Raw genomic sequence first — 24,536 nt, 5'->3', positions numbered from 1 at the left:
AAGAACTTTAATAATGAAAAACAAAGTGAAATAAAATTAAGTTGATTTTAAACCAAGGCAAGATTTTTGCAAATTAATTTGCCCAAACTAAAATTCTGTCTCAGATAAGCCATTTTTCCCTATTAGGGTACCGACACGACAGTCACTGTTCTTGGAAATTAAAGTACAAGATGAAAACAGCTCAAGCTGCATTTTATAAATTTACACTTTCAAGCCAAAAGTCTGTTTTAATCCCTGACACCAAGAAAATCTAAAAAGCACATGAACAACCATCAAGGAAAAAGTTGTGAACAATTTTGGCATCAAAAATTATGATTCCATCCTCCCTAAAATCTGTGCTCTCAGTCGGAACAAAATTGTGAAATTTAAAGACTTAGTCTTGGACTGATCCTCAACCACTCTTTCCTCATGTTTTCCCCCTTTCAAGGTCTCAAGCACCTAAAACACAGCCATTCCCTATGACTGGAGGGGGAAGGCAGGAAAGATTTGGAGAAATTCACTCAATTTAGGTATTTATGACTTTTTAGGAGACTCTGAAAAGGAACTAACATTATAAAATTGGAGGGGGAAAAATAAAACTAGACAATGCATAAATCCAAAGACAAATCACCGCTGACAAATCTTCAGCATGGGGTGACAGAAACGCTGGGGCAAGCAGCCTTGCTACTCCTCGGGAGGGAGGTGGCTAAACTGTGCCCAAAGCAGTCCCGGCATGGTACCAAGTCACCGAGCTGCCACCAGGCCTCTCTGAGCCTCATTCCCACATCCGCACAAGCAGGAGGAGATGTTCTTCAAGAACCCTCAAGCACTAGCCAGCTCCATCTGAGGACTTCCAGGGACTGTGGTCCCACAAAGGTATATTCTGAAAGGTGACAGATGAAAGCAACTCATTGTGAGCAGAGCTCACTGTGATTTAATAAATTCTTAGTTACAGGATCATCAACTGATAATTTCTCTTTATTACACTTTTTGAAATCCATTTCATAAATTATAGTATATGTAACTTTTCTACTCTAACTCTGAAATCAGTATCTGGTAACTACAAAAAGCAGCATAATAAAACACAAGTTTTGTTTCCACCCAAACCAATTTCACTTTTTGGGGGAACTGGTGCTTTTTTTCCCCTTCTGTCTACTCAGGTTACACATCCTTCTTTTTAAACTTCAGGAAAATAAAGAACTAAAAAAATAATCGATGAGCTGTGTATTCCCTCTAAATAGAGATAACCACGATTAGCATTATGGTTTACATCTTTCCATATTTTTTATATTCAGACTCATTCATTCACTCATATTTTCCAGTATCTCTTGACTACACCTTGGACATCTTTCTATGTCCGTAAGTTCACCTCTACATAATCACTTTTAACACATATATAGTATTACATGAAATGGGTATGCCGTAATTAAACCAAATTCCCATTTAGGTTGTTTCCAATTTTTTAATAAATCAACAGTGCTACAGTTAACATCATGGTATGTATTTCCTTGCGCACTTGTTTGATAATTCCCTTAAAACAAATTCCTTGAGACAGTGTTACCAGACCAAGGCGATGGATTCTCTGCCCGATGTGCTCAAATGACCAATCACTGAGACACCAGGATTTCAAAGAGCGAAAGAGTTTATTGCTAGGTGTGAAACAGGAGAGTATCAGCCCAAAATCTGTCTCCCCAAACTGCAGTAATTCTGATAGTTTTATAGTATTAAAAGATGGGTAGATTTTAGGATAATGAGCACAATGGCCCCAGGTGATATAGAGGTGATTTAATTATTGAGCATGTGCAGATTGATTACATGCTTAGTCACAGAACATATGTAAGAAAATGGCGGCCTTAATACGATGATGGGCATGATTTTTAGTATTACAGTGAGGTAAAGGTCACTTACAGGTTAAAGTCTAAGCTACTGCACATGTCAGGCGGGCCCATTTTAGTTAGATCCAGCTTTGGTTATCAAGATAACTTTGGACTTGGGGTGGGTTAGTTCTGGGCTGACCCAAGCCCCTTCATTAATAAACATTAGTGGCTGTCTTTAGTGATTATAAGACTCTAAAGTAAAAAAAAAAACGGATAAAATGGGTATAAGTGAAGGTTAGTCACAAGGTTTTTACAATCACAGGGCACAAGATAAAGGCTATACAATCATTACCAGATTTCAGGTATTTCCCTCTGTCAAGAAGTAAAAAGGAATATCTATATAATAATTCAGTAATCATAATCATCCCTTAAATCCTAACTTCTCAGTTACAGTAGAATAGCTAGATGACAGAGTATAAATATTTATTAGCAACCAACTGCTTCTACAAATTTCATGCCAATTTATATTCTCACTATACATTCGTGTCAACCCTGGTTATCTTTGATGGACTGATAAATTAAAAATAAATATCATTTTTCTTTTCTTTTTGTTTTCTTAGTGAACACTGTACACTGTAATTAAAACATTCCTTAAAATGTTTATTAGCCCTCTATTTTTCTTTTTTGTTAAGTGCCTTTTCAAAAATTGTGTCATGTCTTTTTCATTCATGAAGGTTCTTTATAGACATTTACCTTATAAATCCCAAATGTTTTTCCTGATTCAGAAATTTTTAATTGTTATATAGTCAAATTCATCCATTTTTTTTTTTCCTTTTATGGTTCCTGCTTTTGGTGCCCTAAATCAGAAGTCCATCCCCACTGTAAACTTATAAAAATATTCACCTGTACACTTTATTTATGACCTGATTATCCCTGTGATTCTACTTCTAGGAATCTACCACTGGAAAATAATTTTTTAAACTGTGACAAAGAAATCTTTAATGATGTTTATTGCAATATTATTTAAAGTAACAAAGGAAGCAATGCAACGTAAATGTGTAACAGTAAAAAATTATTAAGGAAATTATGGTTTATTTGATTGTATTTTATGTACTATTATATCTTGTCTAATAAATTATGGTTTATTTACCCTATGGTTACCAGTAATTGTGCCTGTAAGACATTTTTAATGACAAAAATGCTTCACTACATTTTAAAGGGAAAAACAGCAGGATACCAAATCAATTGTAAGTAATTATGATTTCATTTATGTTAAAAATATGGACATAGAAGACTAGAAGAAAAACTTACAAGTGGTAATGAGAATTGTCCTCTTTATACCCATTCTTATCTCCAAATTTTCTATCATTCTCATATAATACTTTCATGTTCACTTACACACTCAGAAATGCTCGTTTTTTAAAAACTCCTAAGAACCTAGAGTATTACACAGTCATAAAAATCTGTTTGACGCTTTGTGATCTATGAAGCGATTCGGCAAAAATCATCATGAAGCAGGAGGCAGCTCACATGCTCTGACCCTGTATTTATTTTAGTTATCTTACCACATCTTGTTCTAGACAAGATATAATAGCACATAAAATACAATCAAATGATATAAATTAGAGGTGAGAAAGATTAAGGAAAACAAGGACAGAGAGATAAAATTGAGCCAGGAATTGAGCTAGCAAGGCACAGTCACCATGGAACATTGCATTCTTGCTGAAACTGGGCCACAATGAATTTCTGGAATGAAACCCAGACAGTTACAGGACTCACAGAATTCATAAAATACAAAGGCCAATAAAATTGCAACTATGGGTGTGCAGTAAATTTTTCCTTGGTGAATAGTCAGGGTCAAACTTAGGAAAATAAAGTGATAAATACATTCTTATTTCTATTTTCTAAAACCTGTGGTAAATAAAACAATAAACAAGAAAGAAAAGTGCACACCCACAATTCCTTCATCACCAATAACCCTACGCCATTCTGCTCTATGTCTCCTGTATACAACATGCCCATAACCTAGAATATCCAACAAAGATCGTAAGGCAATGGGCACACACCTATGGGCAGCACTAAGAACAAATAACTGAGCGTGAGAATTGTGATGCAGAATATTTTCACCACTAGACTTTAACCCCATCTGTTCTAGTTTGCTAATGCTGCAGAATGCAAAACACCAGAGATGGATAGGCTTTTATAAAACGGGGGTTTATTTCGCTACACAGTTACAGTCTTAAGGCCACAAAGCGTCCAAGGTAACACCTCAGCAACTGGGTACCTTCACCGGAGGATGGCCAATGGTGTCCAGAAAACCTCTGCTAGCTAGGAAGGCATGTGGCTGGCGTCTGCTCCAAAGTTCTGGTTTCAAAATGGCTTTCTCCCAGGACGTTCCTCTCTAGCAAGCTTGCTCCTCTTCAAAATGTCACTCACAGCTGCACTGCGTTTCCTCTCCTTGAGCCAGCTCATTTATATGGCTCCACTGATCAAGGCCCACCCCAAATGGGTGGGGCCACGCCTCCACGGAAATATCCCATCAGTTATCGTCTACAGTTGGGTGGGGCGCATCTCCATGCAAACAACCCAATCCAAACATTCCAACTTAATCCCCACTATTATGTCTGCCCCACAAGATTGCATCAAAGAATATGGCTTTTTCTGGGGGACATAATACATTCAAACCGGCACACCATCATTCCATATGAAGACCTGTCTTCGTTTCCTAGGACGGCTTGAACAAAAGCACCACAAGTTGGGTGGTTTAAAACAACAGAAATGTGTTGTCTCACAGTTCTGGAGGCCAGAAGTCAGAAACCAGGTGTCAGCAGGGCCAGGCTCCCTCAGAAGCCTGTTGGGGAGAGCCCTTCCTCGCCTCCTCCAGCTTCCGGCAGTTTGCCAGTCATCCTGGTGTTCCTTGGCTTGCAGTTGCCTCTGCCATCACGTGGCCTTCTCCTCAGTGTCTGCCTGTGTGTCCAAATTTCCTCTTCTTATATAGACACCAGTCATATTGGATTAGGGCCCACACTAAGCCAGTGTGGGTTCATCTTAATTATCACATCTTCAAAGACCTTATTTCCAACTAAGATCACATTTCAGGGACCAGGGCTTAGCGATTGAACATATCTTTTTGGGAAATACAATTCAACCAGTCTTTTTTGTTTTTTTTTTTAAAGCTCAACACTTTGGAGGAGCTAGCACAGAGACACAGCAGGGCACCCTTCCAACTGGGCATCACCCTACCACAAAACGTCTACCCTTATTCCCCAGGAGCCAATGTGTCCAACGACTGGGGCTGAGCCATCCCAAGGGCTGCCCATTCAATCTAAAATTTACAACCACTTCACTCCAGAGAGATGTGGTCTTCCTCAAAGTGTCCTCTGTCCAGGCCACAGCTGGATCCTAAGAAGCCTCGGTGATTCTCCCTTGCAACCCAGTAGAGAGACCTCTTCCCTTCTCAAATAAGAGCTTGCATTCTGCCCCCAAATCCCAGTGTCCTAACATAACACCTGTGGCTGACGACTGGAGAGCTTTCTGGCCACCATCCTTACGCTCCTCTGAGCTTCCTTTCCTCTGACATGAGCTTCCCCTTCTCTTCTCTCAGATCTTTCCACCAAGTTCTCTGGGTCACCCATTCTATAATTAATAAAGTCTTGTAATTCTTCATCTTATTCAAATTCTGAAACCTGGCTCCTCCCTGAGACTCCAACCTATCAAGTGGAAAACTGCTCATTTTCCCCACTCCACAGACCCTGCCCCGCCCCCCAGTTAGAAGTTGCCTTGATGACATCCTCCTTCCTCACTTTCCTGTAAAAGCCCTTTTCTCGCTCATGCCACCAAACTTTACACATCCTCTATCTCTCCTCACAACTGTCATCTACTGACCTGTCATTTCTCCTGATTCCCTGGCGATTCTAACACCTGCCTCTCAGGCTTCCTTGCCAAAGTCCTTCCATAATCTGGGTACCATTGAGACCCTGGTGTTTCACACACATGACACTCTGCCTCTCAGCCAACCATGTCTCCTTCCACTCCACCCACTCCCATGACCCCTCCGCAGACTCTGTCACCAGGGAGTAACTCAAACATCTCCCGCTCTAACCAGTACCTCCTATAGTTCGAACTCTAGCTACCAATACCCCTGGTTTTTCAGCTTCCTAGGAATCTAAAGGTCCTGGATTCAGTCTATACCTATCTTTATGTCCTGCCCTATTCAGCATCAATTCCAAGACACATCACTCTAACCCCTTACTTACTATAAAGGGTTGAATAGTGCACCCCAAATTTCATGTCCATCTGGAACCTCAGAATGTGACCTTATTTGCAAATAGGGTCTCTGCAGATGTAATTAGTTCAGGTGCGGTCACAGTGGATTAGAGTGGACCATAATTCCCACTGGAATGTGAAGATGGAGGCAGAGACTGGAGTGATGCAGCTACAAACCAAGGAACCCCTGGGGTTGCCAGGAGCCACTAGAAGCTTGGAGAGGCAAGGAAGGATTCTCCCCTAAAGCCTTCAGAGGGAGCACAGCTCTGCCAACACCTTGATTTCTGACTTCTAGACTTCAGAACTGGGAGAGAATAGACTTCTGTTGTTTTAAGCTTCCCAGTTTGGTACTTTGTTGCAGCAGCCCAAGGAAACTAACACACTTGCCAATATCCTAAGTGCTCCTTCCCCACTGTCCATCTCTGGCTAAAATGCAGCCATCTACTACTTGCTTTACTAGACAGGGCATATGAGTAATACTGGAGGAAAACCAAAATCAGCAAACACCCAGATTGACCCAATAAATTCAGGGTCCACAATTGGGCACTCAACACTGCCAAGCAATGACTTTATACTTCCTTAGTCAACTCTCTCCCTCATTTTCCAAATCAGCCATTTAAAGGCCTACAGAAGTTTTGAAAATCTTTAAGCCCTTCTTCAAAACCTCCCCTTCACTCTTAGCAGAAAACCTCATATCTAGTCACAGAGAAAACCGAAGCTGTAAGCAAAAAATCCTCAACTTCCTGCCACAAATCTCACAAACTTCCCTTCTTCCTCCTCAAACAATGGGAAACGTGCTGCTTCCCCATGGGAAGCCAATTCCTACACCTCTGCTCAAGAAACTATTGCCTTCTGTCTTCACAGTGGCTTCCACCCCCCCCTTCAATCTTCAACCCAGCATCTCCTCCTCCACCAACACTGGCCACCTGGCATTTAAACATGCTCAAATCTCTTCCATCCTTAGAAAGCAAACAAAACACCTTCCCTCAAACTCACACCCCTTCCAGCTACTGTTCTTTCTCCATACTCAGCTTCTTTGCCAAACTACCAACACTCACTCTTCTCTTTCTTACCTCCCACTCACCCCAAACCCCTGTGGACTGGATTCTGCTCCTCCACACCAACGAAACTGCCCTTACTGCAGGCCTCAGTCGCTTCCTGTCACTAAATGTAACATTTAGGAGTCCTTACTTGTAACAACTTGACCTCTAAGCAGCATTTACACTCTGTTGATCACTGAGACATTTGAAACAAGGAACTAGTTGCGATTAAGACTTGGCGATGACTGGGGACAAGATAAAAGACAAGAAGGGAGAGGCCTCTCTACAGAGATCTGAAGGCCCCTCTCCATTTCCCCAGCCTCCAGTCCATTCCTGCCAGCTTCCAGCGTTTCAGGCCTCGGTGCTGGACCACAGTGCTGGGGGGTGAGACCAACTCTCTCTTGGAAATCACGTCTTTTGGAAGCACAGTGCAATTAATCAGACAGACCTGAACTCAAGTCCCAGCTCCACCACATATCAGTTGTATGTCCTTGAGCAATCTTCTTAATGTCTCTGTGCCTCGGTTTACTCATTTGTAAAATAAGGACAGCACCAGCACCTACTTCGAATGTGATGATTAACTGATAATATATTTAAAGCACTTAGCACAAAATAAATGATGGCTCATCCATACAAGGGAACGAGTAAAAGTGTGTCTCCTGACACAGAAAGACATGCATGACGCATTAAGTGAATTCACAGAATGCAAAATATCCATTTTTGTAAATGGATAGGGAAAAATAGTTCAGAACGTTATAAATGATTACTCCTGGCTAGTGTTCTTTTATTTTATTCTTTTAGCTCATTTGCATTTTCTCATTTTTCTACAATGAACCTGTGACTTATAAAAAATAAAATTTAAAGGGTTTCTACAGCAAAAAGGGCAGAATGCGGTAAGTGCGTAAGAGTTTTTAGCTATTATTGTGATGTTACTTTCTATGAACCTGGAGAGAAAAGAGCTGGGAGCTGCCTGCCCTAAAAAGAGCTATGCTAGTTCTCCACCACTGGAGAGAGAAGAGGCAGATGGCTTAGATTTGGGGGGGAGGGGGGGGTTTGCTTGCATTGGCTCTTGGCCCTGGGCTCATTTTAGCTCAGGCCAAAGAAGCTCTGTACTTTGTCCTGCTTTGTTCATCAGGAACCTGCACTAGGATTAGAGAGTTGAAGTCCTGAAGAAAAAAAGCAAGCTTTTGTACAACTTTGTACTCTGAGCATTATTTTTTCTTGAGGACCTCGGCAGGAGAAGTGCAAGTCTCGAGACATGATCAGGTGTACAGGATCTGTCACCATTTGTCCTCTCTCTCACACCCACACTCGTAACACATCGTTTAACACAAACGGCAGTGAGGAGGCTCTAACTAAATACATCACCAAGATACCAAACCTGGTGTCACTATTAGCAGTAGGAAAAGAGGACTCAGTAAGAAGTAAAACTTAGTTCTGTGACAAGTTTATCTGATGTGTTTGGAAATACAGCCAAGTGAAAATGTGGGATTAGAACTTGGTAAAGGATACTCTAAGACATTTTCTGACTTATAGGAAATCAAATAATGCCAGAAGGGATGGAAATAAGGGCAAAGAGAAAAAGGGTAAGGAAGGAAACAGAAGAGGCAGAGGAAAGAGTGGGAAGTTGCAGCAAGCACATTAGCCTGAGAAGCAGTTAACAGAGATTCTGCAGTAATTGCATTTTGGAGGGTAAACTGCAGGGCCGAGGAATCGAGTAGGGTTGCAAAATGTCAAGGCAGGCAAGGATTTCTGTGCCCACAAGGCAGTCACCTTGTTGTTCAGCTGTTTACAGCATGAGTTCAAGAAAAACAGGTTTTACATTTCACCAATGACAGGGTAAAACATAACCTGACTCTCGGTAAAAATAAAAAAATAAATGGAACTAATTCAAAGAAATACATATACCACCCTAGGATCGTGGAGGAAACAATGCACATCTCAGCACCTCAGTGCTGGGAAAACAGGACTCCTGTGGCAGTGGCAATGGGGGAGACTGGGTATATGTACATATGCACCCAAATTCTCAAATGTGAACCAGCTGGAGAAAGGACAGGTAAATAACATACAAATATTGGCAAAGGCTTAAATGTCCATGGAGAAAAGTTACATAAATTATTGTATAATCATAGCATAAATAATTAGGCAGAAGATTGAAAGAGTAAGCTAGATAGATTCACACAAACCGGAAAGGGCTTCAAGAATACTACAAATTGGGGGGGCGGGGGGAATTAGCATTATTGCAGCAAAATCTGAATTCCATCTATTTTAACTATACATGTGTGTATGTAAATGCAAAGAAAAAGGATTGAAGGACACACAATGGCGGCTTTTGGTGAGAATAACCACGTAAGTGAGGAGGGGTAAGGAAGACTCGTTTCTTTAATTCTATTTGGTCTTTTAGTGTCATTTCTTTTATTTTTTACAGTAATGAATTTATATTTCCTGAATAATTTTTAAAATGGAACCTTTCACCCAGTAAAAGATGAAGAAACAAAATTTGAATGTACTTCACCCCCCGCTTTTCTTTCAAAGAATTTGAACAGGTACAGAACCCACTCAAAATGTAACATATATTTTAATACATAAACTAACACCATTCTGCAATGAAAAAAAGAAAAGCACAGTAAAAGAAGAGGGAATGTTCACCAATGTATCCCTTAACACTGTCCACAAAGGCACCTTCATCTATGAAAACTTCTGAAAACATCTGTAAGTCCTTCTTCATTGTGTAGTAACTGGGGAGGTGAGGTGGGGGGAACCAAGAAATAGGATGGTTTCCTGGCTAAAATACTTTCTTTTAGTCAAAAAAAGTACATTGGTAATGAGAATGTTCTCCCTAATAATGTAGATATAGTTATTCTTCCTCTAGATTGACAGGGGTGATTTTGTCCCCCAGGGGATACTTGGCAATGTCTGCAGACATTTTTGGTTGTTGCAACTAGGGGGTGGGGTGCTACGGGCATCTAATAGGCAAAGGCCAGGGATTCTGCTAAACCGTCTTACAACAGGACAGTCCCCACCACAAAGAATTATTCGGTCCAAAATGTCAACACTGCCAAGACTGAGAAACCCTGCTCTAGATCTAGCACAACTTCAGTACTATTTTAAATATTCAAAAAATAATTTTCAAAAGTTAAAAAAAGATATATTAGATTCAAGTTATTCTTTTATAATTATAATAAAGAGTATGGGTTTAAAACTTAAAATATGGGCTTCAGAGTGCTACACATTCAAGTTAGAATCCCGGTCACCAACTTTGTAAGCCTAAAGAAGTTACTTAAACTTTCTTCTTCAGTTTCCTCATTTACAAAATTGTGACCAAAAGGTATACTTCTTAGGACTACTGTGAAAATTAATCATTTAAATCTCAGCACCCTGCCCGCTACCTGGCAGGCACAGGACAGAAAGCCCATGAATATAGTTCCCATCTTTTTCAGATTCCCTCTCTCCCCACCACCAACCCCAGTTAGGCCCCATTATCATCATGGCCTCATCTCACAGATTTAGGTTGACACAGTGATTCAAAAATTTCAAGACTAATATGATGTGTCACATGTTAAATAGTATCATGATAGAAAATAAGTGGAAGTATAGGGATTTAATGAGTTAAGTCTTACTTACAAGAGTTTAATCACTATTAAAAACTATACACATAATATATAAAAAATTGTATATAATCCTTTTCATCTGAACACTTCAACACTCTCAAAACACCACACTCACAATCTGTGATCACCTTAAAAATCCTAACAGAGGTGAGGCAGGGCAAGATGGCGGCATAGAGAGGAGTGGAAGCTAAGTAGTCCCCCTGGAACAACTACAAAAAATGAGAAACTACTAGTAAATAATCCAGAATAACTGCGGGGGGACAAACGAGACCATCCACTCATCATACACCAACCTGAATTGGGAGGAATGCCCGAAAACACAGCATAAAATCTGTAAGTAAAACCTGCGGATCCAAGTCACAAGAACCCCTCCCCCATAGCCCGAGCTGCAAAGCCTCATGGTGCCAGAGAGAAGCTCTCTCCCAGCAAGCAAATATAGCTCAGCTGAGCTCCAACTGGGGTTTTAAGTAGCGAGTGTGAACTGCTCACTACAGGTACGCATCCCCAGAAAACAGACAGAGGCTTTGGGTGACGACTGACCTTGGAGAGCCGGAGGGGTGCCTTGGACTGGGTCTGAAGGGGACTAGCTGTTTATTTTTCAGCTCAGTGGAGAATGCCCCAGTCATTTTCAGTTTCCAGAGCTGTGACTCTGGAAGGGTGGAGACAGCACAAGCAGAGACAGAGACCACTGAAATGCTAATGACCTCCACCTGGGGGCTCTGCCTTCTCTAGGAGGAAAGGGGTGGGGCCCTTTCCATTCAGAACCAGACCCCAGAGCCTGGGGGAACAGGCCATACCTCCTCACACCAGTCAAGAATTATAGGCTAACAGGCATCACCTGCTGGGCAGAAAAGCACAGCGACCTGAGGCATCAAAGGGTGGAGCAATTTTCTAAGACACACCCTCAGGGAAACCAGATACGGAATATTTCTTCCCTCTGGGACCTGAGCCTGTTCTGGTCTGGGAAAACCTGATTTGGATAACCAAAGAAACCATGCTTAGACAACAGAAAATTACAACCTACACTAAGATAAACAAAGTTATGGCCCAGTCAAAGGAACAAACGTACACTTCAACTGAGATACAGGAATTTAAACAACTAATGCTAAATCAAATCAAAAAGTTTAGAGAAGATATTGCAAAAGAGATAGAGGCTGTAAAGGAAACACTGGGCATATATATGGCAGAAATCAAAAGTTCAAAAAAACAACTAGTAGAATCTATGGAAATGAAAGGCACAACACAGGAGATGAAAGACACAATGGAAACACAACAGCAGATCTCAAGAGGCAGAAGAAAACACTCAAGAACTGGAGAACAAAACACCTGAAAGCCTACACGCAAAGGAACAGATGGAGAAAAGAATGAAAAAATATGAGCAACGTCTCTGGGAACTCAAGGATGAAACAAAGTACAATAATGTACCTATCATTGGTGTCCCAGAAGGAGAAGAGAAGGGAAAGGGGGCAGAAGCAATAATAGAGGAAATAACTAATGAAAATTTCCCATCTCTTATGAAAGACATAAAATTACAGATCCAAGAAGCGCAGCGTACTCCAAACAGAAGAGAGATGAATAGGCCTACGCCAAGATACTTAATAATCAGATTATCAAATGTCAAAGACAAAGAGAGAATCCTGAAAGCAGCAAGAGAAAAGCGATCCACTACATACAAAGGAAGCTTAATAAGACTATGTGCGGATCTCTCAGCAGAAACCATGGAGGCAAGAAGGAAGTGGTGTGATATATTTAAGATACTGAAAGAGAAAAACCGCCAACCAAGAATCCTGTATCCAGCAAAGCTGTCCTTCAAATATGAGGGAGATCTCAAAATATTTTCTGACAAACAGACAATGAGAGACTTTGTGAACAAGACACCTGCCCCACAGGAAATACTAAAGGGAGCACTACAGGGTGATAGAAGACAGGAGTGCGTGGTTTGGAACACAATTTTGGGAGATGGTAGCACAACAATGTAAGTACACTGAACAAAGGTAACTATGAATACGGTTGAGAGAGGAAGGTTGGGAGCATGTGAGACACCACAAGAAAGGAGGAAAGATAAAGACTGGGACTGTGTAACTTGGTGAAATCTAGAGTATTCAACAATTGTGATAACATGTACAAATATGTTCTTTTACGAGGGAGAACAAGCAAATGTCAACCTTGCAAGGTGTTAAAAATGGGGAGGCACTGGGGGAGGGATGCAATCAACATGAACTAGAGACTGTAACTAATAGAATCATTGTATTATGCTTCCTTAAATGTAACAAAGGTGATATACCAAGGTAAATGCAGATAAGAGGGGGGGATCGGGGAGGCATGTTAGACACTTGACATTGGTGGTATTGTCTGATTCTTTATTCTACTTTGATTTAAGGTTATTTTTCCTTTTGCTGCTTCCTAGCTGTCATTTATTTTTTCCTCTTTCTTTTGCCTCTCTACCTTCTTTGACTCCCCCTCCTGCCTTGTGGAAGAAATGTAGATGCCCTTATATAGATAGTGGTGAAGGTGGTGAACACATAAATGTATGACCATGCAGAGAACCATCGATTATTTACTTGGGATGGAATGTATGGTGAGTGAACAAAACCATATTAAAAAAAAAAAATGGGGTGATGACAAAACCTCGAGGGCAATATACTGAGTGAAATAAGCCAGACACATAAGGACAATTATTGCAGGGTCTCACTGATAGGAACTAATTATAATATGTAAACTCATAGACTTGAAATATAAGGTACCAAGATATAGGATGAGGCTTAAGAATGGGGAGGGGTTGCTTAGTATGAGCAGAATGTTCAATTAGGATGAACTTAAATGTTTGGAAATGAACAGGGGTGTTGGTAGCAAGATGTGAGAATAACTAACAGCGCCGAATGGTGTGTGAATGAGGTGGAAAGGGGAAGCTCAGAGTCATATATGTCACCAGAAGGAAAGTTGGAGGTCAAAAGATGGGAATGTATAAAACTGAATCCTATGGTGGGCAATGTCCATGATCAACTGTACAAATACTAGAAATCGCTTCCATGAACCAGAACAAATGTATGACAATACAATTAGAAGTTAATAATAGAGGGGCATATAGGGAAGAACTATATACCTATTACAAACTATATACTACAGTTAGTAGTATTTCAACATTTTTTCATAAACAGTAACAAATGTACTATATCAATACTATGAGTAAACAATTGAGGGGGGTTGGTTAGGGATAGGGGAGGATTAGAGTTTCCTTTTTTTCTTTTTTCATCTTTCACTTTATTTCTTGTCTGGAGTAATGAAAAGTTTCTAAAAATTGAACAAAAATTAAGTGTGATGGATGCACGGCTGTATGAGGGTACCCAGGGGCAAGTGATTGTACACTTTGGATCTTTGGATAACTGTATGGTATCTGAACAATCTCAATAAAAATGAAAAAAAAAAAAAATCCTAACAGAGGTGAACAGAGTTGTACAAAGGGAGGAAGAAAGCAAAGTCAGGAATCATGGAGTTAGGATCCCCAATTCCCCAAGACCTTTCATGAGGGGCAGAAGATAATGACCTACTTTGGTGGTGATCCTATAGGTGATGTAGGTCTCCATCGTACAGACATGCTTCTTGGGATCATCGACCGTGACAAAGAGATCTCTGGTCTCACCATCAATGTCATCATCCAGTTGAAGTCTGTTGAGAAGGGAAGATGAAGAAGCTGGGCTTGATGTGCCTGCTGGTGTACCACCATTGGGCAAAATGAGATCCTAAAAGGAAAAAAAAAAGTTACCTTAATAATTTAAATGAAAAGACACACCAGGAGAATATCAGCAAAACTAGCTGGTTTAGCCAAAGCAAGCATCCCCCTGAATACAAAAACAACTTTCAAAAATTCTAAGTCTCTGGAGTGAACAGGTCTTTTATGACCAACAGAAGCTATCACAGTGCCCTCCACCAAACTCACACCAATTCACCTTCCAGCAGGCTCTGGAGGAACCAACCCAAGCAAATAGTTCAGGCATGGAGAGAGCGTAAGAACCCCACCATCCTCAGAAGGTTACAGAAAAAGAACTTGGCTAAGCTCACCACATACTCTGTTATTCCTCCTTTCTCAAGAACAACTCCTTGGACCCAGATGAACATTTGGGACCTAACCCCTCGTAATTAGTTAAACACTCAAAAAAACAAATCAACCCTCACAAAGAGAGAACTCAGCATTATGTGCCTCCTGAAGTTCATGCCACCACCTGTGAAACCATGCCAAGAACTTGAATCTGAATCCTGAACAAGTCTCCATATACATTACCAAGTTGCAGAAAAGAGAGGAGAGAGGAACACAATCAACAATACTAGGAGGACGAAGTCAACAAAATCCATACTAGGTGAATAAATAAATTGCAAGGAAAAAAGTGATAAAGATAGAAGCAGAACTTAAAAGATGAAAGGAAACTTAAGAGATATATCAGCCGATTGCAATGGATCAACCTTATTTAAATCCAGATTAAAACAAAATGTAAAAAAAAAAAAATTGAGATAGGGAAATTGGGGTATTATTAGTTATTTGATGATAATAAGGAATAATTGGTGTGATAATTGAAGTGTTATGTGCTTACAAAAGTCTTCAACTTTTAGAAGTATATTTTAAAATGTTTATAGATGAAATGATAATGTCTGGTACTTGTTTCCAAATAATTTGGGACAGGTAGTGGTAGGTGAGGATACAGAGGGCACAAGAAGCCCATAAACTGATAATTTTTGAAGCTGGTACTTGGGTTGATTATACAATTCCCTCCTTTTTTGTATGTTAAAAAATTTCCATAATAAAATGTTTAAAATAAGGGGGATGGGGGGTGGGAAAATGCTAGGGAAAAAAAGGGAAAAATTTAAAATTATAGATCTCTTAGTAAGAAGCCACCTGAATAAATTATGCCCCTATAATATGAAAGGGGTGGCAGTGGGAGGCTTGGCCAGTAATTCAGGAAAACATTCCTGACCTGTGGGTCATCCGATCACAGGCTGGGGATGGGGGAGGCATGTTCCCTGAATTTTCTCTTCTAGTTCTCCTACTGGAATAAGATCCAGCCCCCAGACAAGAGAAGAGACAGAAATGGGACATCAACCTGGCAGTCACATCCACGAGCTCCAGCTGATAGTGGGAAAGCTGGGGAGGGGACGGGAAGAAAGTTGGAACAGAGGCTCTGAAGCACAGCCTGGGCTCAAGGGCAGTGCCACCCAACTTGGTGGGAGATGAAAAGTACACAGAAAGGTACCTTCCTTTGCCTGCCATCTCCACTGAGCAAAGATAATCTCGTCACATACTTATGCAATGCCGCAAGAAATTTTTTGTGATTACTGAAAACGTTATCATCTTCACAGAAAGTACTTAGGGGAGCAGATCCCCCCCTCTTCCCACTTCTCAGCTATGTTCTGACTACCTGCTTTCTCAGCACACTGATACTACAGGGCATGCAGTGCGGACAACCCAGTGTCTGGGAATCATCTTCTCTGGAAGAAAACCAGCAAATATTCAAACACTGTCCTCAGGCAGGGCACTGTGCTAGGCGCTGCAGGGGCCCACCCTTGCACTTTATCAACACTAGTTCCCTGAGCCTCTATCAGTGGCTAAACACAGCACACAAAAAAAGAATTCGAAATCAGATAAACCAGCATCAGCTCAGAAGGCCACTTGCCACAATGTGGCTTGGACAGCCTTCAGCAGCCTCTCTCACCACTCCCCATGTACTCCCAGAACCTACCTGCTGTAGCAAAACCCTCGTCTTTGCTTGGAAAGCCCTCCCTCCTCTTTTTTTTTTGCATAGAAGTCTCCAAACATCTCACAGGATCCTGCTCCAACACCCCCTCCTCTGAGAAACCGTCCTTGATCCCTTTTCTGGCAGTCACCCCCTTCTCAATACTTTGAAGACTCCTCTACAGAAGCAATTCCATTGTTTTAGTCATTTCCTCACATGTCTAGCATCCAAAACCATTGTGAGCCCCAGTCACTGGAACTGTGTCTTGTTCATCTCTTGTGTTGTGCGTCTTGTGTGACTGTAGCTATCTGTCCATCTGTCCCCTAACCTTTGCCCTGGAGACCTCGGCCAATGACTTTCCAGGAACAGTCCACACCGAGGCTGGGCATGTCTGGGCCAGTTAAACAATTCTCAGATGGGTCATTAGGACTTGAGGTGGGGAGAGGCAGTCAGTCAGATCTTGTTGTTCCAGATTCTTCCCTTGTGGCACCACAGGACTAGGGAACACCCAGAGCCTTAACTCTGGGTGTCACAGAGAATGTCATTTGAGCATATGGGAACAGCCAGCAAACTACAAATGCCTGTATCCCATAAGCAGTAATGTCCCCTCCTCTGCTGTCCGAGGCTCGCCTTTGCACGGTGCTTCCACATTCACATTTCATCACACCCAGTGGCAACCTGGCGAGGTTCACAGGACAAACACTGTCTCTACAGATCAGGAAGCAGCCTCAGAAAGGTGAAAAAATGAGATAAATGTATTGAAGCCAGTCATTGCTATGCCAAAGGCTGAACCCCAGATGAGGCTTCTAATTCATGGTTTCTTACCAAGCTGAATTGCCTTTGTGTGGGTTTTTCCATCCCAGGCTAACACTGTCCCTTTTGGGATAAACATGAAGCTTCTGGTTTCAAAGCCATTCAGGGAAAGCTAACCTTTTCCAATGGGGTTTCAAATACAAGCTACCCCCCACCCCCACGAGAAACACAGGTGGAAGGAAAATATGAACACCTGGGGGAACGGGCAGGGTTCCTGTGAACCGCCAGCAGCTGGGTTTGTCACCCTGAGACTTAGCTCTAGAACAGGAACTGTGTGGTAGGAGCCCCTTTAGGATCAACATGAATATCAAACCCCAGAAGCAAGAATACTCAGGCCTCAACACAGAAGGCTCCTGTCTTGCTTTTCTTCTGATGGTCAGTTCTCCATACTGCCGCCAGAGCGCTCTTTTAAAACTGAATTGAAACACGTCATTCCCCTGCTCAAACTCTCAATGATATCCCATCACGGTCAGAATTAACCGTGAATTAAATAAAACTCCCTACCATAACCTGCAAGGCCCGACACAATTGGGCTGTTTTCACTCTGACCTCACGGCCAACACTGTCCCCCAAGTTCACTCTACTCTGGCTACCTGGGTCTTCTGTTTGGCCCCTGAACTAGGCAGGCTCATTTGACCTTCCAGGCCTTTGGACTTTCTGTTCTCTCCACCTGGAACACTCTTCCCCCCAGTTCCCTATGTGGCTGGCTCCTCTTTTCAAACAGCTTTCTGCTCAAATGACAGCTACCCAGGCCACAAAATCCAAATATATCCCTGTATCCTCCCCACCACTCCATCACCATCACTGTCTAGCCCACTCCCTGTCTTTATTTTTCTTCACAGGACTTACCACTACATGAAAGTTTATTATATATTGATTGGATTGATTGATAAATCCAGAAGGGCAAAGACCTTGTCTTAGTCACTGCTCTATTGCCTTGCACATAGTATTTGATGAAGAAATGAAGGAGCCTTAAAATTGACCCAATTCAGTTCCTTGCCAATATAGAAAGTCCTCAGTAAATATGTGTTGAATGACCATGGAAGGAAGCTAGCCTGAGCCAGATGCCCAGTTTTGAACTCTTGCTCTGCCATTTATTAGAGGCGACTTGAGCAATTTTTTTTTTACCTCTCTATGCCCCAGTTTCCTCATTTATAAAATGGATATAATGGGATTAAGTTAGTTAATATACAGAAGCATGTGGAACATGGTAGGTGCTATATCACTATCAAATATAAAATATAAAAAATTTATATCAAATATAAAAAATATAAAAAAAAATATAAAAAAATGAAGTTGACCTGTCTGCAAGGGTTCTTGCATCCCTTTATAGACTGTGGAGCTGGGTTCATTGTACATGCTTAGTAAATGTTGCTAAAAATAAAAATTGAATTGGGAGTCATAAATGGTGCCTCACATGCACTTTCCTTAATGATTTTACTGAAGCAATAATCTACAGGAGCCCTGGCAAGAGTTACGACTACACAGTTGATAAATAAATAACTCCATACTGCTCCAAAACATCAATTCTTACAGTGCAGGTTTCAATTACAAGAGAATTTCTTCATCACCCATCCCCCTCTTTTTATCTAGAAAGACAGACACATAGACACAGAGCTCAGCTGCTTTGGGGACCCCTGTGGTTCAAAGAATTTCAGTCTTAAGACCCACCATTGTGGCCAAGCAGCCACAAGATAGATTACTAAATTAACATAAATCACTGGCAAAGTTCTACATTAGATTAAACATATGGTTTATGAAAAGAAAGTGGTATACATTAGGAGCCAATATGGAGTTAATAAAAACAAGTCATGCTAAAATCATCTAATTTCTCTCTTTGCTACTGTTACAGGATTGTGGGCAAAATTTTGCTCTCGTTTCAGAAAAGCATTAACGCAACCACTCAAGGCATCCCAGTGACAGGGGAAGAGGGCTCTCTGAATTCACAGACTGTACCAGCTTGCCTTAATTTACCGCCCTGGAGCCAGGCACGCAGCCGTCGCCTGATGAACGAATGTGTGCTACGCAAACTGAACAGACTATGCACTGTGCTGATTTTGCTGTGAAGTTCAATTTAAGCCCACTTTGGAGAGTATGTCAAAGGGATAACCTCAAAAATGTTCTGTTCAAATAAAGTTTATAGCAGAGCAAAGAACTCAGGGTGAAACCTGGAAAAATCCCAAAGACTCAATAACCCGGAAATGACCATATTTACATTAGTAAGATAGAATATTACACACTCATTTAAAAATTATAAACATGACTTCCAGATAAACTCAGTGGATTGAGCACAAGTGTTTGCTTTTTTCCTTCTTTCCACTCCCCAGATACTAAACCAGCTAGAGAATGGGAGGGAAAAGGCAGTGAAAAGAAAAACGAAAAGGAAAACAGTGACTAGGGTTATGTCAGTATCAAAAACCAAGAAAAGGTGTCATCCAAATGAGAAAAATGTCAAAGATTTTCTACCAGATATAATTGGACACAACTGAAAAATGAACCAAAAAGCATCTTTACCCCATATCCCTGAGATTACCCAAGGTTAATAACATTACATAAGAAGTAGAAACTGTTCAGAACCCCTCCCCTCCCCTAATTTGGAAGTTGGGGACAAGGGCTGAAAATGGGGCAAACACAGACCCCCAGGGTCTCTTTTGCTTCTGAATAAGGGAGTGCCAAGCCCAGGCAGATGCATCAAACGAGGGCCACCAGCAGAGGACGCCCTGCCGCAAGGCTGCTTCTCACCCTGTGAGGCAGGGACGCAGGAAAGAGGTCAAAGGAACATGAAGGCTTGTGGGTCTGCTGCCCTGGCTGGTCAGCCAAGCACTCAGCAGGCAGGACTGCAAATTCTGAAGGCACAAGGCTCTACCCAGAAAGGGGAGCAGCTAAAACAAGAAGGGAGCCAGGCCACACTGGGTCCAAGCACAGAGAGGAGCCAGGCCAAGAGTCTGTCTGACAGACTGGCCACAGCCCTGCTTTTCGCCTCCCCACTCTTGTCCCCACTGATGGATCCCCCAACTGGTAACAACCTAAGATCCAAGAAGACAACGCTGAGAACATCAAGTGGAAACTGAGGGGATCCAAGAATTTGCTTGTTCTGATGGGAGACGAATAGCAGGCCTGTGTTACCTCATCATTCAGACACAAGAAAACTGAAAAAATAGACCCTGCCTGCATTAACTCATCTTTCAGATGTGAAAAAGAAGCACTGAGTCCTCGGGAACAGATAAATATCCATTTGAAAAAGATTTATCCCATGAAATCAAACACTTTGGGCCACATCTGCTTTGTGATTGCATTTAAATAAGAAAAAGGGTGTGGGGGGGTACAAAAGAAAGCGGAAAGAGGGAATAAAAAATTAAAGCATAAATTTAAAACAGCAGTCATAAATAAAACCAAAACACAATTCTTCCAAAAGATGAACTAGATAAATTAAAACTTAGGAAGCCTGACAATATAGAAAGAGGGGGGAAAAAGGAGCAGGCAGTAACTATTTAAATCTTAACTCTGTGTATGATTATGATTTATAAGGGTGTGCTATAAACAACCGTGTGCCAATAAACTTGGAATCTAAATGAGCTAGACGATTTTCTAAGAAAAATATACAGCCCAAGTGAAATTAAGGAAAGGTAGAAAACCTGAACAAATAAAAATCACAGAACTATTGTTAAAGAACTTCCACTAGAAGATAAACTAGGCTACAATGGTTTTATAGCTGAGCTATAATGAACCTTCAGGGAACAAGTCCTATTTTATTCAAATATTCTATGACACACACAAAAATAAAGAAACCTTTCAAATTATTTTATGAGGATTACCTATATCTGATATCAAAATATTAGGACAAAAAAGGAATTAGATATGTATAAACTCATGAATAAGATAACAGCTAATGATATATTAAAATAATTTAATATATTTATAGACAAACCAAGATCAAATCAAATTTATTCCAGAAAAGCAAGAATGGTTAACATTAGGGAATTTATGCATGTAATTTATAATATTAACTGACTGTATATATACGATCATTGTTTAAGATGCTCATATCACAACTATCAAAATGTTTATTAGTATCATTCATTGGTAAATATCAGCCATTCCATTAAACTCTCTAACTCAGATTAAGGACTAAAAGAAAAATGAAATACATCAACAAGTATATATCAGAAAAATCAGCAATGAACCTCAACAACATTATGCTAAATGAAAGAAGCTATACGCAAAAGGCCACAAAGTGTATGATTGTATATGAAATGTCTAGAATAGGCAAATTCACAGAAGACAGAAAGCAGATGAGTGGTTGTGAGGGGTGGGATGAAGAGGGGACCAGGAGTGACTGCTTAATTGGTATGGGATTTCTTTTTGGGGTGATAAAAAAGTTCTGGAATTAGAAAATAGAGAAGATTGCACAACTCTGTGAATATACTAAAAACCACTGAATTACACACTTTAAAATGGTGAATTTTACGGCCTGTGAATTTTATCTCAATAATAAGAATCAGCAGTATGGTCAAAGCCAGGTGGTCTCACTGCTCTCCCCTCTATGTGGGACCTGACTCCCAGGGGTGTAAATCTTCCTGGCAATGCAGCATTTGACTCCCAAGGATGAATCTGGACCCAGCATCATGGGATTGAGAACATCTTCTTAACCAAAAGGGGGATGCAGAATGAAACGAAATAAAGCTTCAGTGGCTGAGAGATTTCAAATGGAGTCAAGAGGTCACTCTGGTGGACATTCTTATGCACTATATAGATAACACGTTTTAGGTTTTAATGTATTGGAATAGCTAGAAGTAAATACCTGAAACTACCAAACTCCAACCCAGTAGCCTTGACTCTTGAAGACGATTGTGTAACAACGTAGATTACAAGGGGTGACAGTGTGATTATGAAAACTTTGTGGATCGCACTCCCTTTATCCAGTGTATGGGTGGATGAGTAGAAAAATGGAGACAAAAGAAACGAAAAATAGGGTGGGATGAGGGGAATAATTTGGGTGCTCATTTTTATTTTTATTTTTTATTCTTATTCTGATTCTTTCTGGTATAAGGAAAATGTTCAAAAACAGATTGAGGTGATGAATGCACAATTATATGATGGTACTGTGAACAGCTGATTGTACACCACGGATGATTGTATGGTATGTGAATATATCTCAATAAAACTGAATAAAAAAAAAAAAAAAAAAAAAAAAGAATCAGCAGTAGCAAACAATGTGAAACACTAGAGGCATTAAATTCTATTAAATTCACAAACAAGACTGATGCCTAGTATGACACCATTATTCAAAATTGTCCTGGAAATTCTAGGTAATGCAATGACCCAGAGAAGAATACTCAAACACACACAGGGGATCCACCACATCACTTCTTGGCAAGGTCAATTTCCCCCAAAATTAATCTAAAAATTTAATTCACATAATAGGGAGAAAACGTGCTGAAAACATGTTAAAATGATAAATCTGAACTGACGTGAAGTATTTACTGAATAACATTCAGTGGAAAAAAGTAGAGGGCACAGACTATTCAGTAGGTTGTTTTATTGTGTGTCCCTTAAGAGGATTACACATTTCTTGGTATTGCCAAGTCATGGGAGGAGGATACATCCCCTGCCTTTGGGCTCACCCAAGTGACTTGCTCTGACTGACAGCGCATGAGTGATTGTGACGTACAGCAGATGGGAGCCGAAGCTTTACAACCCATTGCATGTTTCCAAACGCGGGTTGCTCCTTTGGAATGGGAAGACATGTGAGAAACCACCACTGCAACTGACTCACAGCCACCAATGAAGGATATGACCTAGAAAATCAATTTTGGAGTTGTTTATTACTGCAGCAAAGCAGACAAGTAATTATAAATTATAAAAACATATATATAATTTTTCTTAAAATCTAGATAGGAAATAGTGGTATAAGCAGTACAACATTTTAAGATATAGGGGTTTATCTTTTTTTTTCCCCTGTTGAGTTATTCAAATATACTTTAACTAGTTGTCCCAAGTTTGGGGTCCTGCTTGCTTTTTAGTAGGAAGTTCAGTCACTCCTCCACCCCAGAATATTCAAATATTCTCCAAAACCTCCAAGATCACTTGCACAAGTATTTCCAAGTCCCTGAGGCTCAACAATCTGGTTTCTAGGTCAGCATCTTCCCTGAGACATTTTACATTTTACTACTTTGAATTCTGGACTATTACTTTTGGGATAAAGACACTTCTCTAGACATGGGTTATTAAACCACTAGTTTCCAAGTTTTATTTGTAGTTTAATAAAGTTATCTAGAAACTAAAAATGTTTTCTCAGCTTCTCTGTCAGAAAACTTGCCCTTCAAGTAAAATTCATACACTGGCCTGATGCAAAAGAACACCTTTCTTAACAGGCTCACAAATGAAGTCAAATGATAGAGCCCAAGTCCACATTCTTTGGCAAAGTTTCTGATGTCTGTTGTTAGCTTTTTTCTAAGAATCTCCAGACTAGTAATTACTTCTCCAGACAATCTTGTTATTCTTGGGAACAAAGGCTTACCCCAAGCTGAATTTAAACATGATAACTTTCCATCCCTTCTAAGGAGGATCAACTATTTCAAGCACATATTAAATACCTAATATACGTGTCCAATATAGGGCCACCAAACTAAATAGGACATGGCAGCTACCTGTGCGTAGATTAACTCAGTCTGGCTGGGAATGTGGCCATGGAAACCTCTAAGCACAATGTAACGCAATATGGGTTTTAAAAGAGCTCCCTGCAAAAGGAAGGAGGAAGCAAAGGGTGCTGGGACAACTTGAGAAGGATGGGTAAAAATATGCCAAATGGAAAAACAAAGCTGGAGGAGAGCTTGGCTTGGACATTTCAGGCTGAGAAGTCACCACCCTTAAAGGAAAAGAGGTATTCCCAAAAGCTTGTCCCTCACTGAATGATAACTGAGACCCACAATGCAAAAATTTTGCTTCTGATGGCATACCATCCAGAGGAATCAAAAGCCCAAGCAGACAGATTTCTAAAAAGGCACATTAAACTCTGCCAAAGGCACAGATCGAATGAGAATATGACTCTACCTAAAAACCTGCTGTCTTTTCTGCCCACCTGGATGCTGTTCTCAGGATTCTGCCAGCTGAAAGTCCATAAAACCAAGTAAAGCCTTCCTCCACTGACGTTTCTACACCAAAAATCACACAAGGATTTTGAGTAAAGAACTCCTCAGAGATCATAGAGGTGGTTTGTGTTACATATAAGGAAAAGGCTTAGAAGTAACGTGAATGAAGCCCCTCAAGTGGTATGTGAGGAACCCA

The 24,536-nt window shown here is 40.7% G+C and overlaps 1 protein-coding gene across 2 annotated transcripts in view; it reads right to left on the bottom strand.

Annotated features, from left to right (window-relative positions):
- Window positions 1-24,536, bottom strand: part of SNX30 (sorting nexin family member 30) — a 145,329-nt gene that overhangs the window by 72,707 nt on the left and 48,086 nt on the right. For both annotated transcript variants that reach the window (XM_037797929.1, XM_037797928.1), the window contains exon 2: window positions 14,262-14,453. In XM_037797929.1, coding sequence (XP_037653857.1) covers window positions 14,262-14,453 — 192 coding nt within the window. The remainder of the gene's footprint in view (window positions 1-14,261; window positions 14,454-24,536) is intronic.

The sequence above is a fragment of the Choloepus didactylus genome, chromosome 10 (genome assembly GCF_015220235.1).
Source record: "Choloepus didactylus isolate mChoDid1 chromosome 10, mChoDid1.pri, whole genome shotgun sequence".
NCBI lineage: Eukaryota > Metazoa > Chordata > Mammalia > Pilosa > Megalonychidae > Choloepus > Choloepus didactylus.
The sequence above is the reverse complement of the archived record's forward strand: the minus strand, read 5'-3'. Positions and strand labels throughout refer to the sequence as shown.